The 15,686-nt window shown below is 25.5% G+C and overlaps 2 protein-coding genes across 2 annotated transcripts in view; one reads left to right on the top strand and one right to left on the bottom strand.

The window, feature by feature from the left end:
• Positions 1–4,146: 4,146 nt before the first annotated feature.
• LOC108783279 (axonemal 84 kDa protein) lies at positions 4,147–11,322 on the top strand. The gene is made up of 14 exons (XM_018551815.1): positions 4,147–4,220; positions 4,533–4,719; positions 4,980–5,120; positions 5,377–5,451; positions 5,593–5,787; positions 5,914–6,097; positions 6,526–6,798; positions 7,169–7,330; positions 7,421–7,574; positions 7,859–8,144; positions 8,879–8,974; positions 9,154–9,375; positions 10,408–10,515; positions 11,182–11,322. The coding sequence occupies exons 1-14, from the start codon at positions 4,147–4,149 to the stop codon at positions 11,320–11,322; spliced, it is 2,298 nt and encodes a 765-aa protein (XP_018407317.1).
• Positions 11,323–12,779: 1,457 nt separating this feature from the next.
• Positions 12,780–15,686, bottom strand: part of LOC108783227 (fatty acyl-CoA reductase 1-like) — a 9,064-nt gene continuing 6,157 nt past the window's right edge. The window contains exons 7-10 of the mRNA XM_018551742.1: positions 15,102–15,330; positions 14,301–14,477; positions 14,129–14,209; positions 12,780–12,873 (exon numbers count right to left, since the gene is read on the bottom strand). Of these exons, the coding sequence (XP_018407244.1) occupies positions 12,780–12,873; positions 14,129–14,209; positions 14,301–14,477; positions 15,102–15,330 (581 nt within the window). The remainder of the gene's footprint in view (positions 12,874–14,128; positions 14,210–14,300; positions 14,478–15,101; positions 15,331–15,686) is intronic.

Below are 15,686 nucleotides of genomic sequence, written 5' to 3'. Positions count from 1 at the left end.
TGTCTTATTCAAACGTGGATAAATTTAATAAAAATCACTTGATTTTTGTAACACGGTACGAAATCACAACACTTTGTCTTCACACGACAAACATATAAATGAGTCTTATAAGAAATTAAATACAGGAAATGACATAGAATGTCTAATGATAATGATATTCTTCAAAGTTCAAAGAGCAAGATTCTACATATTTATATATTAATCTGCATATACAGGGAGTCCGGAATTTAGATATAAAAATTTTGGTAGTATGTAAGAGATCGATAAACTAAGAAAAAAAGACTTGTAGAAATATACTTGTTTTTGTTTCGTTTTGGAGAAAATCGCGAAAAAGACAAAACATATTAATTGCTTTGTTCTTGGATGGAGACGTGAATTAGTAGTATCATGACCACCCCGACCGCCTGATCTGACACCATTTCTTTGCGTGGAGAGTCCTAAAGTAGGAAGATTATTCGTTGTCAACTTAAGAGAACAAGTGAGAACTCGAAGTTCACTAAATATTACCAGATCAGTGTTTGACAGCTGCAACATGAGCTGTCCGTACTGATGATATGCTTGCATTTCTGCAAGAGGCCAACATTTTAAGCAATATCTACAGTAAGCAAGTAAATAAATACACATGAATAAGTAATAAAAAAGTACAAAAACGAAAACTACGTTTTGCCTTTTTCTCCAAAACGCGGCGAAAACGAGCATATCTTTACAAAACTTTTTTTCTTAGTTCATTGATCCTCTACACGCTCCCAAAATTTTGACATTTAAATTCTGAATATCCTACATTGTAAGCTTTGCGATTTTTTTTATAAACGATTGGAAAACATCTTATATATATAATTATATATATATAATAACAATATGCTCGATATGTGCACAACATTGCATAAGTTATCTTTACAATCGTGAGAAACGTATATTATTCTTACATGTAAATTATGTTTCATTTGAAATTTTTCAGAATTCTAGATATACATATAATGGCAATAAAATTCAATGAATATGAAAAAATTAATTTGCAAATGACTTTTATTGTCTTTCAAAGTAATATTCTTTATTCACGGAATAATTTGACATCTTTACGTCCGCAAATGTTGTTCTATAGTATAAATAGAATAATGTAGAATAAAATAAAAGGCGCAGTATTATAAGACATTTTAGTGAGAAATTTTTACTCATTTGTTTTAATAAAATGGTAATGAAAATGAATCCTCATAATTGGCTTCCCAGATTAAAACCAAATAATTTTTTTTTTACCGTTTTTAATTCTCGGACCTTGCTAACGAAAACTGTTCAATGTATTCTCTTTTGTTACCAAAAACATTATTTAAAAAAAATAGTTTCAAACTTCTCTGTGACAGTTGGGATTGGACGTACTAACGAAGTATTTGGATGGTATCATTGTACACATAAAAATCTATTGAATGTCTTTGAGGAAACATATGTCTATACATAATGAATAAGATGTCATTTAAATATCTATACAATATTAATTGTTGCATGAATAGAGATAATACATTTCTAACAACATTTGTATATTTTGTGGAAACTCTATAAGAGAGAGAGAGAAAAGTCATTTTTAAATATCATCTTAAGTCATATGGTTTTGAATATTGGAAATATTTATAAATAAATTTTCTTTTGTTGCATATCCTTTCCTTCCTTTCCTTTAGTTTAAAAAATACAAAAAAGTTTGCAGAAAATCTCGAAAAAATATGAAAGAAAGTGATTCAATTGGTAACGCAACGCTGATTTATGTATATGTATATATATGTATATATAAGAAAATACCATATAATATAACTGCAGTATAGGCGCGTTGTCGTAAAACAAATATTAATTCGTAACTTTATAAAAGTAGAATTAAGCAGTCAAGTAGAATTACAGTCAGATAGAATTGAGCATTTAAGTTTGTTCTTGAGAAAGAAATTTCTTATGCATAATGCATTCGTTCTATGAGGTATATATATAACGAATAAAAGTCCAGATTTAAATTAATAAATAAATTATACAATGTATTTAGACACGAATAATTAAACGAAAATGATGATAGAAATCGATAGATAAATCAAAGTTGTTTATATTATATTTAAATTAATGATGGCATTAATTTTTTTGCAATTCACGTGAATCTAATTTTTTATGTGAAAAGAATGTCGTTTTTAGTACTTATTTTGTTACGGGTTTGACATAGTCTTGTTTAACCTAGATTTAAAACTAATCATTCATCAACAGTTTAATAAAAGTTTATAATTTATATAATTTCTTGATTATAACAATTTTCTCCTTTTTATAAAGCGATGTAATTATAAGTTTAATTTTCGATTTTTGTAAATATTTTGGTGAGAATCCCAGAGAATAACCATAGACTTTTAGTCTGTGATAATAACATTCAATAAAATGGAGCGTTCGCATTACGCGGATGTACTCATGCAATCTGAAAAAGGAATTGATGAAAAAATGTCACGTTATATTATTGATAGCTCGATTCCTGCTAATCCTAGAAATATTCTCGATGTAAAGTAAGAAACCAAATGGTGCCATAATATAGTTTGCATAAAAAATTATATGTATTGACAACTTAATTAAATCTTATTTTATTTGAGAAATTTTTTCATTGTTTAGTAATTATTAATTTTACTCAAAATTTTTATTATATCATTTTATTAAGATTTTTTTCTATTCGCAGAAATTCCATTCAGAGAAACGTTGGAAATCCAAAGGAAGTAATTGTTGAAGAAAACAGAATTGATGATAAGGCACAAAGTGAAACATCATTTTCTGGAAACAGTAATTTCTTGCGTTCCATCTCGAACTCTGAAACAGCATATGATGAATATGAAGAAGACAAAGATTATATACGTTGGCAATTACCTAAGATAAAAAAATTACCAACCCTCTCATCTCTAGTACGTCTTTAATATGTTACTTATCTAGAAAAGAATTATAGAATTTCATTGAATTAAAATATTATAATTAATGAAAAATAAATAACTTTTTTTAATAAAAAGAATTGTTTAATGCTAATTGAATTGTTTTTAAACCTATTTTACTTTTTTCATCAAATACATACGCGATACCTTTCATACATGAATATCGTATATCCTGATATATCAACGAATAAGTAAAATATTTGTATCATAAATGAATTTTTAAAGAATTTACATATTATTTATTTAATAGTGTAATATTGTTTTATTAATTTTATATTATTTTATTAATTTAATATTGTTTTATTTTAATTTTATACTGTTTTATTAATTATATTTTGTTTTTTGTATTTATTGTAAATAATTGCAAACCAGTACATATTAGATAAAGTTTAATAGATAATGATATTTACAAATAATGGTATTATACATATATCTACATTTTAATAGGAATTAATGAATTGAGAAAGGTATCTAAATATATAGATATACATATTAAATGATTACAATACAATTACTTATATAGAATATTTAAATTAATTTAAATATGTTTTTTATAGAAATGAAAATTATATTATAACTTTAATGTGTATTAATTTGTTCTAGCTACGTAAATGGAGTGCGATACAGGTAATTTTACTTTTGTAGCATTACACATTTTCGAAAACGTATAAAACATTTTAATTTTTGTCTTACTCTTTTGCATTAAATAATTTATCTAAGAGATTTTGAATATATTATTGTGCATTTTATGTTTTTTAGTGTTAAATTTACTACCCATGTCACACAAATATGTATGCACTTAGTCATTATACAAAAAAAAATATTAAAAATTCTTGGAATGAACAACATTAATATTTTAATAGTAATATTTTAAATTATATTTTATAACAAATTATTAAATATTTTAGTCCTTTAGAAATATTTTTTAAAATAACGAAGCGTTTTTTATTGTTTTTAAAATTATTTTTTAGTTATACCCGAAAAATATCAAATTATAATTTGTTCTTTTTTATTGCTTTTCTTTCAATATTTTCCAAATTTTACAAATATCGTGTTATATGTACATATATACAATGTAATATAATGCAGTTAGAATAATAAACACTTTATTTCGCAGGTATCAGTTGGTGCACACTTTTCACATAAAAATTTTATCAAAGAAAAGGATAATTACATCGTTCGATTAATTTAGCCTAAACCTCTAGAAACTGAAACAATGACTAAAAAAGCACTTAAAGCGTTAGAAAAAGAGCAGGCGGCATCTGCAGCTGCTGAAGCTGAAAGAATTAGGTATGAGTTTAGACAATCAATTACAGAAGAGGGTAACAATTAAATTAAATATTTGATTACTTAAATTATACAATAAATAAAATATTAACACAGAAGTGTTTATCAAGACTTGTTGATTAATATTGTAGTAATGGAGTTAAATCAATATAATGTATTATATCAATTTGTCTGTTTTAGTAATTTTAAACTATCGAGATTTAGTTAAATTAGTGAATTGATAATATTAATAAAATATGTTAACGTAGAAAATAAGTATTCACACTACACTTAGAGCTTTTTTACTACTTTGTTAATAAAATATTTTTAATCAAGAATGCAGATGATTAAAGATATGCAAGAAGAGATTCGACTAGAAAAATACAATACGGAGAGACAAATATTGCTCGATGAACGCGAGGCAGCAATGCGAAAAGTTCAATTGGAAGAGACATTATCCGTGCTTCATAATTATGCAAATGCATTTATGAAATATTTAATTGCCTCCGAAGAAGAAGAAAATGTAAATATTATCTTTTCTTGTATTTGTATACTTATAATAAATAATTATATAAAATGCTTATATGTATAGTACATATTTTTTTATATAATTTATATATTTTACGTACGTTTATGTATATGTTTACTTGTTAATATTTTTCTTCATCATTTAACTATTTATTTTTGAACAACGAATAATGAATTAAACTCGAATCATAGTTTTATAACAGACTTTGGTAATTCGTATAAAATCAGTAATTATAACTAATTTATTATTTTTAGTGGACTAGATATATGACTTGCGATGGATTGCCAGATCCTGGCAGTTTGTCCGAAATGAATACCTTTTTATTTTTATGGTCTATGGAAGACGAAAAAGTTAATATGAACAAATTTATTACAAAATTCAATATTATTATTTATGTACGTAAATTTTTAATATTTAAGTAAATTAATAATTCTAACGTAATTAAAAGCAAAAAATATTTGAGTTGTAAAAAATAATAAATATTTAAATAGTTAGATATTTTATATACATACATTAATAATATTAATATATCACAATCAATTTAACAAAGATAAATAATAATAGTATAATAATAATAGTATAATAATAATAGTATATATAATTTCATTTTAATTCATTACAAAAATCATAATTATATATTTTTCTTTACAGCTGTTGACGAAACTCGATGAAATAATACAATTCTCTTTGATTAGCTCATCAGATTACATAATTGAATGCAAAATGGTGATAATATAATAATTTCAATAATATTACAATAAGATGTATTAATATATACAATAATATACAATCAACTTGCTATGTGTATGTAATTCTTAATTATATATATAAAATTTCAATATTTACAAAAGTTTAAATCCTTAACAGATTAGACAGCGATTTCGTGAAAAACTTCAAGAATGGATAAATGCAGCTTGTTACTCTCTTTTGCGTCAAATAGAAAGAGATATGATCCGCGAGGGCATAAAAACAGCAAGATACACTAATATTTCCGATCAGATTAGTTGTTGTATTTGGGCGTTGATAAAATTGCCTATTCCACTTAAACAAATCACCGAAAAAGATCGTTATATATATATATTTATAAGATTATATTTCCTATGAAATAAACATAAACGTGACATGCCAATTTAATTCACTACTAACTTCAAGCTATAATTAAATTATTAACTGTATATAACTTATTTCGACAGAAAACCTATCGAAGTTTATTTCAAGGAAATTGAGCTGACTGTTAAAATGCCTTTAGATATTGATTGCTATTGTATGGCAATACGAACATTATGGGTAAAGTATGATCATTACTCTGATTCTTCGAGCTCGTATATTATTCCAAAAGTACCAGAAGAATATAACAGGATGTATACTATAGGTACAAATTATAATCTATTTACAAATTTTATTCTTTAATTTATTAGTTTCAATAAAAATGAAATTAACGCAATATGATATAAAAGTTAAATATATTATATGAAATTATAAAATTAAAACAAATGGACAGAACAAACAAAGATAAAATTAACAAAATATATAAATTAATAAAAATTAGTGGTTTTAATTATGAAAGTAACAATCACGAACAAGTTTTATGGATTTTCTGAAAATTATAGAACGTAATATCATATACGTATATGTATATATATATTATATATATCATACATACACATATATAAGAAGTAAAAAATGTCATATGAAAGTTTCATGTGTGTAAAACTTATAAAAATCATATTATTGTGGATATTTTTATTTTTGTGAAGAAATATCAGTTGATTAAATTTTTTGTTTTCATACATGCTTCAGATTTTTTTACCTATTGTCAAAATGAGTATAGTACGAAATTGAAGATACGTGAAGAGCAGGTTGAAGGTCGTCGTCTTCGATTAGAAGAAAAATATGCTATACTTGAGAAAATAGAGAATCCGCCAGTACTGGCACCTACAAAACCCGAAAGGAAAGGAAAACAGCAAAAAAAACCGGAACGAATCCAAGGAGCGAAACGTCCAGAGCAGGAACAAGAATCGGAACAATTACCCTATCTGCCTACACCAGATGAAATTATTTTACAAAGAGAAGGTATATAATTCTCTAATTGATACATTCATTAAAAATTTCAATTTTTCATTAAAAATTTATTATTATATTTTAACATACATATATTAAAAACGATACTTAAAAACATAGAATACTTTCTATGCTGTATTTAGTTAATACTATAGCATTGTTAATACAAATATAATAAAAATAAAAAAAATAAAAAAGAAGCTAAAAGTTTCTTTTAAATGTCTTTTCTGATCAAAATATTAGAATCTCTAAAGATTTAACTTTGTAGGAATTAATTCTTCTCTATATTAATTTATTTAATTTTATTGGATCCTATATTTGATTTTAAAATTAATGTAATAATAAAGTTATTTTAATAAATGTTAATTTTTCATACTTTTAGATGAAATTCGAAAGGAAATTAGAAAACTGCTATTCACACGTTGTGAAAAGACTGAAATAAATTTACGAAAATACAGGATACTTGGTGGCGTTTTACATATTAATTTAGTTTATCAGCCACCGCAACCAAAGGATATGAGGAGAGATATTATGCTTACTACATGTAAGCAATAATTATTTTGATATATAGTAACTTATTACATATTTGTGTTATCAATGTTGTTATTAAATGTTAACATTATTTTCTTTTCAGTGCAAATTCCTAAAGAATTGAAATCTGTACCATTTTACAAGCCGTATAAGGCACCTCCTCCGGCACCAGATTCTGAAAGAACTCCGGAAGTAATCGAAGCTGAGATGAAAGCTTTGGAAGCCGCAATGGAGGCATTAGCTCTAGTAACTTTAAAGTATATTTTTTCGATAAGTTAATTATGAATAAAAATTGAATACAGTAATAGTAAAATATACGTAAAAATTTATTTATTATACCAACTCAGTTCGAAATCGTTTCTCGAAAAAATGTTTTAATGTCGAAAATAGGTCAAACATTTTCAAAGTTTTTGTTAGCACTTGTGGATAAATTTTAAATTTTAATAATCACATTAAGAGAAATTTTTTAAATTTTATGCCGTTATTATATACATATAAAAAATTCTCATATGCAAATCACGTTTCATAAATTTCTTTACAGGCTTCCCAGCTCTATTATTTGGTTTGAACCACCATTAGTGGCACATTGGATACCTGAGAAGAAAATATGGTCTACACAGGATGTGCATGATATAAAGTACAACGAAGAAAAACAAACTATTACGTTTAGGACCGGCAGATTAGGCGTTCACGGTCTTGCCACTTTCAAATTTATTAACATTCCCTTTCAAAGTTGGGAACTCAAGCCTGAAATTAGCAGAAACGTACGAGGTGGTATTGTGCTCAATGTGTCTGCTGCCATCGTTCAAGCAGAATTTATAGTCAGGGTACTCTATTCTTAGAACTCCTAACAAAATTATTTACAACTAGATCAGTCCCATAAGACACAAATTTTATACAAGTAGCCCACACAAAAACGTAAAGTTAAATATGGAAAGTTCCATAGTTTCCATAAAAAACAATGCAAAATGTTAATAATTTTTTATAACTTTAACAAATATCATTTCATAAAGGTGTAATCTTACTTTTTTATTTTATGAAGGCGGATTTTAGTGTTCAATAATATATTATGTTATTTTACAATTTCTAATGGAAACTACGCGCCGATTTTTACTTATTAGTTGAAACAAAATCATTCTGATATTTCATGTATTGGTCGATAAGACTTTTCAAGCCTTTGATTGGTTGTGGGAAAGAGAGATTCTTGGATCTTTTTGTTCAGACAATTAACAGGCTTGAAAAATTTGTCGCGCGTTAAAAGCGCACAAATAAAATTGACAATCAATTTAATGTTATTGATGCTAATAAGTATCTTTAAAGCATTGTGAATAATTTATTGCGACAAATATTATCTCAGTCGGGATTTAAAAATCGATAAGTAATCAGCGCGCAATTTGTTTGAACTGGAATATTTGTAAACATTTATACAATATATTATTAGACACTAAGACTAGCCTTGGCCAAATACAACTCTTTTTATTCACGTTAAAAATTTGATCTGTTTTTATTTAATATTGATAATTGTTAATTATGTCAATATGTTTGATAATCCTTTATTTAGGAAGACTTGGTCTGCTTAAATTCGTTAGCCGGTGGTATGTCAACGGCACTTAAAGAAATTATTGGAAAATATATGAAACTGCATGTCTTGATTGAGGTAAACTTGTCAATTTTTTACAAATAATTTGTAATCGACGTCTATACTGTCTATAATACAAAAATTCTAATAAATAAAAGTTTCACTGATATGCTATTTTTAACGGATAAAATTAAGAGATATTTCAATAATTTCTTTTATGTATGAGATTATTAAAATACTCTTTTTTTTTCTAATAGAAAATGCGCGATGCTGGATGCGATTTGTTTCCAGAGCGAGACGCCTTCAGTTATGTGAAAGCTCTTCCGGTAAAGCATCCGGTAACTGAGAGGCATCTACGTGAATGCATGGCTCTACTTTGCACAGCATATACATTCTCTTGGTCGCGCTGGAACGCTAATCGACATTCCAGAGAAATCGTGATACAATTCAAGGAAATCCACGGATGTGTTGCAAAAGAAGTCGGATATTAATTATTTTATCTTTCTGTAAAAAATATAAAACAATACAATAATGCATGAAAAGTTATTTCAAATATTGCATAAAATTAATATAATAAATTTAAAATAATTAGTGAGAAGGCTCTATATGTATAAAACAATACAAAACTAAGAAGGGCAAAGAGCCAAATAAATCTATCGAAAAATATTAAATATATAAAATTTAATAAAACGCTTTAATAATTACAAAAAGACAAACGTTTCGACATCGACCGGGTCATTATCAATGTTACAATTAATAAAGTTAACATAAAAAATGGACGCATTCTTCTTCCATTAAAAATTGATCCTTAAATACTAATCTTCATATAAATCGGTATAGAATGAATCATATGTTGAAATAAGTATAAATTGATCCTTATCAAAAATACAAAAGAAGCAACAAGTCCATAATTAAAATTCATCGAAGTCAATTAATATAAAATATATTTGAAAACTGTAAAATGACAACCGCAAAATGACTTACAGTTTTCAAATATATTTTATATTAATTGACTTCGATGAATTTTAATTATGGACTTGTTGCTTCTTTTGTATTTTTGATAAGGATCAATTTATACTTATTTCAACATATGATTCATTCTATACCGATTTATATGAAGATTAATATTTAAGGATCAATTTTTAATGGAAGAAGAATGCGTTCATTTTTTATGTTAACTTTATTAATTGTAACATTGATAATGATCCGATCGGTGTCGAAACGTCTGTCTTTTTGTAATTATTAAAGCGTTTTATTAAATTTTATATATTTAATATTTTTCGATAAATTTATTTGGCTCTTTGCCCTTCTTAGTTTTGTATTATAATAAATTTAATTTTATCTTTTATATTCATTTCTAATTTTTTAATAAAATTAAAATTAAAAAAACAAAATATTATTACATATACAAAACCTGTAAGTGTTAATTTATAAATAATGTTAACTTTTATTGCGCCAAATAGCAGATGAATTAAATAAAAAGTTTTTGAATGTCTTACCTTCTTTTACAGCGAACAAATTTAACTCTCTTGGTAACTCCTTTGAAAACAATGACGGTATCCTGCACCGAAGTGAGCTCAGAATTTTCCAATGTACCGTTAAATGGTGAAAACTCAGAGGTAATACAAGATTTAATAAAAATTTTTTTAATAAAAAAAAGTTGCTTATTATTAACAATTTATTTTAATAATTTTGATACATAAACGTGCGTATACATAGTTGTAAGTATTATACATGCAGCTGTAAAACTTTTATTTGAAATTTTTTGAAGTCTTTGATAGTTTAAATGATATTCACTAAAAAGAATCTATATTTTTCAAGAAAGACTTCCACCCTCTTAATAAGCATATATATAAGAAACAAATATATTTTTCTTCTTCGTGTACATGTTTAATACATATATATATATATTTAAAATTCATTAAAATCGAAAAGGAACAAGTAGTTGTGTCTTTTCTTAGTTTTAAGGAGATGCTAGAATGACCAAATTATTGACACTGTTGTATAAAAATCTCCGAATTGGCTGAACGGAATTAAAAACCTTTTAGAATATTTAAAAATCATCCTACATACGTATATGTATAGTGTGTATATATATATATATATAGAGTGCATCTTATAAATATTCTAAATATATAATTATACATATAACCTAATGTTTATCAAATAATCCTTTATAATAAAGAAAATGAGAAATAATAAATAAATAACATAAATGTATTAATATTTTAAAGAATATACAAAATATACGAAGAAGTATATGTATAAATATGTTTTTTTGACAGTTTTATGCTGATCTCTATCATTTGGCACTAAAGAACGCCGGAATCAAAAGCCGTATATTGATGAAAAATATCTCCTTCAAAGTTGTTAATACCGTCGCAGAACTTTTAGGTTGTACTAATGTAATCAACATGTCATCTTAAAAATTAATTTTAATCAAATAAACACATTAATAGCATCTTCTAGTAGATGTGTTTACAGACTTGTACAAAATTTTCATTATTATAATGATATTAAAACGATTTGCAACAATAAGTATTAAGACTTTGTATTATATTTTTTAAATTAATTAAATATTATTATAAAATATTGTTTATTAAATTTTTTTACATATAATGTAGTTTACCATTTTGTACATATTTACATTAGATGAGCATAAAAAGAGCTATTGACATCGTATATACATGTGTATATGAAACTCTTCAGTTTCTTGCAAAAATACGTTATACCTATATAAAATTTGATTTAAATAAGAGAATGATGATTATTATTATTAAATTAAATTATATTACCTAGACTAGATTATAAATATTAAATTAAATTCAATAAAGAACCATAAGGCAAAAGCGAAATTCTATTGTCCGAGAAAGCTTGTGGAGCGTTTTTCGCCATTGAATGAAATGAAAGGATTCAAACATAGATTTTAATGTCAGAGTTTAATTGTAATAAATATTTCTTTTATTTTCAACTACCGACATTTCCTTTCAATATACTTCAAGATCTTCATTTTTCTATAATATTTAGTGTTTTTTGTCTGGGATATGATGACTTTCAGCTTAAATCTCTTCTTGAGAGTCTCTCCTATATGTATATATACATATATATAAGTACTACCGCTTATGAATAATCGTACTCTTACGTTATGATACGTACGCAAAAAAATAAAATAGTATTCATAAGTTTTTACAAGTTACGAGTCTTACGATTCTGCTTAGAACTGATCCAATATAGTTTTATTCATAATGTAAAAATAATAATACAGCACATTTGTTAATACACCATCAGCAAAAAAGTGGAAACAATCAACAAGAACCAAATATAGGAAATAAGATAGAATTATTAAAATGATATTCTTGAAAGTTCAGAAAGCAAATTCTTTCACGTTTATGTTTATCTGAGCACACCAACTTGATTCTTTTCATGATAAATGCAATATTGGCTGAATATTATAATACAAAAGCACATTAAACCTTTCAAAGTTTATCATATATTATAAATTATAAGTTAGAAACATATATTATATTATAAGATTGAAAATCCACTTCTTTAAATAAAATGCACTTTATTTAATATACCTTTATACATGTACAATAAAATGTATAACATTTATTAATACTTTTTTAAAAATTTGAAAATATAACATAACCCTAATTTTTTATATAATATTATAAAATTGATTTATTTATATCGAATATTTATTAAGACACAATTTATGATAATTAAACATGTATTGCATATCTTTCAGAAAATATTATCTTTATTTATTTGTTATTAAAACATATTTTTGTTTACAGAATAATTGCATTCTCAAAATATTTCAGAAATGAGTGTTTAATTTTTTAACATACGTTTCTCATATATAATGTATATATTTTTATTTTTAGACATAAATATAAGAATAAATCCGTTGAAATATTATCCATAGCAGACAAGTAGAAATGATAATATCCACTATCGCCACAAGCAAACGTACCCTAAACATAAAATAAATGCGATTAATGCACTATACAGAGTGAAGCATTTAAAACAGATCATCTGAATAACTCACTTGTTTTTAACAATAGAAGGAAAAGTATTAAACAAAAGTTGCTTAGTTTTGAGGGACACATATATAATGTGATGTCAATAATTGTTTTGTAGGTGAAAGCGTAAAGGATAGGCAAAGCTCAAATCTGTTTTTTTTTTAATGGAATGTTTTTTTTATTTACATCCAGTGATACATTTGAAACCAACCAACTTTTGTTTGATATTTTTCCTTCTATTCTTAAAAACAAGCGAGTCATTCAGATGACCTGTTTTAAATGCCTCACTCTGTATATGTATGTAGTTTAATTATGTCAATTATGCTTTTTTTCTAAATAAAAATTTTATAAATTCTGTTTATGTAATATGTATTTGATATGAAGCCTTCATAATTCTTCTTTTTTTTCTTCTATTTATCTATACACACACACACGCACGCACGCATGCACCCACACGTATATATTTATGTTATTAAATCTAGTTATATTTTAACTAAAATCATGGATTGTTTATACGAGGGTAGTTTGAAAAGTTCTCGACCTGACAAAGAAAATGTATGATTTTTGTCAAAATTTTTCTTATTTTTTTTATTTTTATGGTCCCCTTGTAAATCAATACACCAACGATTAATAAACCATCGATATTTCAACACTTCTTTAGACCTTCAGTATAATACAATTTTTCTCTCTAACCCTTTTTTGGAGCACTTCCACCCGCTTCCACCCATTGTTTGGACTGTTGTTTTGTCTCTGGTGTATGTAGTGGTAAATCCATGTTTCATCCACATTGATGAATCGTCGCAGAAAGTTGGATGGATTGCGTTTAAACATGTTCAAACACTCTTAAGAAACATTTATTCGAGTGCGTTTCTGTCAACTGTTAGCAAACGCGCTGATTGGATTTGCTTTACTCGACGCAATAAACAAACTACTAACTGCGTCTGTCTGAAACTTTTTCGGAGGCCTTCTGAAAGATCAAACTTAAGAAAAATCATAGCCATTTGATACTCCCGGTACCACTTCTATGTCAGGCCGAGAACATTTCGAACTACTCTCATATTTCACCACATAGTGTTTGGTTCTTAATAATAACTTATTATGTATATATATTTTAGATTAATACAACAATTCTTTTCAGGTCGTAAATAATATCTAACAAATAATTTATATGGATATATATATATATATATAGTATATATATTTGTACCTTTTACCGTGTGTTCTGGCTGCATCCAATCTATTCATATCTTCATAAAGAAGAAATTTTTTGACACCAATTGCGCTATTCCTTTGTATCAAAACATTTATTAGATTTTAATTATCATCGTCGAAAAATTATTTCTATTTCATTATTTAGAATACAAATATAATATATTTACTTGATATATCTTTTAATATCAGAATCAGCATGCTCAAAAGAAAACATATCTCTATCGTCAGGTGGTATTGACGATAATAGTATCAACGAATTTGTATTACTGAATTTCCAGTCACGAAGCAAAAAATAACTCAAAGTACAATTTACCAGATATAATTTTCTTTGCGCTTGTACTATCCTAATTTGCATATTATTCATTAACATTAAATTATTTATTTAACACTTATAATAAACTTACAACATAGTTTCAACTATATGGCTGAATTCGTAGATTTAAAATTTACAAATACAAAAAATGGATTTGCAAACAACGCGTAAATCTTTATACAGATATAATGTTATCTATTATATATATTATATTTATTATTATTTGTCATACATATATTGTTATATGTAATATGTATAAAAATGAAAATTATTGTTTTGTCTATTTCTACGACGTTCTCCGAAACAAATGCAAAAAACGAACATATTTCTAAAGGATTGTTTCTCTTGTTTATCGATTCTTTACACTCTACCAAAGTTTAGCCAATCGAGACATAATGTATGAAAATTATGTCCAGACATGTTATGAAGATTAAAGATAGACAAAGAGATAATATAAACTCACAAAGTAGTTTTTTAGATTAATTTATGAAAAGAAAATGTTTTTACTCTGAAAAAAGAAGTATACCCCTTCAAGAAGAATATAAAATTTCAGTTTTTTGGGGAGTTTTTTTTTCAATTTATCAATTGAATTAAATATATCCATAAATAATTTTCACATTCTTTGAATTAATTAAATACTTCATTTAAGACTTACGCAGATGGGCGGCCAGAAAATTTAAAAATTAAATCTATTAATATAGCTGGCAGAATACGCAATATTGTTAGTATATAAAACAGAACGGTGTTATCGGTCATCACTGCATTAGGAGTCCAGATAATTCCTTCCATTGGTATATCATTCGTAATATTGAGTAACAATTTAAGATAATCATGATATGTCAAATATTTTTGACTAATACAATGTAAAACAATAAGTGTAGAATCTGTACAGCTAATAAAAAATAAAATTTTATAATAATTAATAATTTTACGAAAAAGTATTGTATATAAAAAATATGTATATAACAAGGCTCAATAAATTTAAAAATTAATTAATATAAAATAGGGCTACGAGCCAAATATTAGTTAAAATCCAAAGGTCTTAGTAATAAACAGTCATTAGTTAAAAATAAATATAAAATTTAATAAAATTCAAAAACAAACGTTTCAACCTTCATTAGGTCATTTTCAATGTTAAAAAACGCAAAATCGTTAACGATGTACAAACTATTATATTATAAAATTAAAAACGCAAAATAAAAATGTATATAAATATAAAAATTGTTTAATATAAAAGTTC

Source organism: Cyphomyrmex costatus, unplaced genomic scaffold (genome assembly GCF_001594065.2).
Source record: "Cyphomyrmex costatus isolate MS0001 unplaced genomic scaffold, Ccosl1.0 scaffold146, whole genome shotgun sequence".
In the NCBI taxonomy this organism is placed as follows: Eukaryota; Metazoa; Arthropoda; class Insecta; order Hymenoptera; family Formicidae; genus Cyphomyrmex; species Cyphomyrmex costatus.
This window is presented reverse-complemented; position numbering and strand designations above follow the sequence as displayed.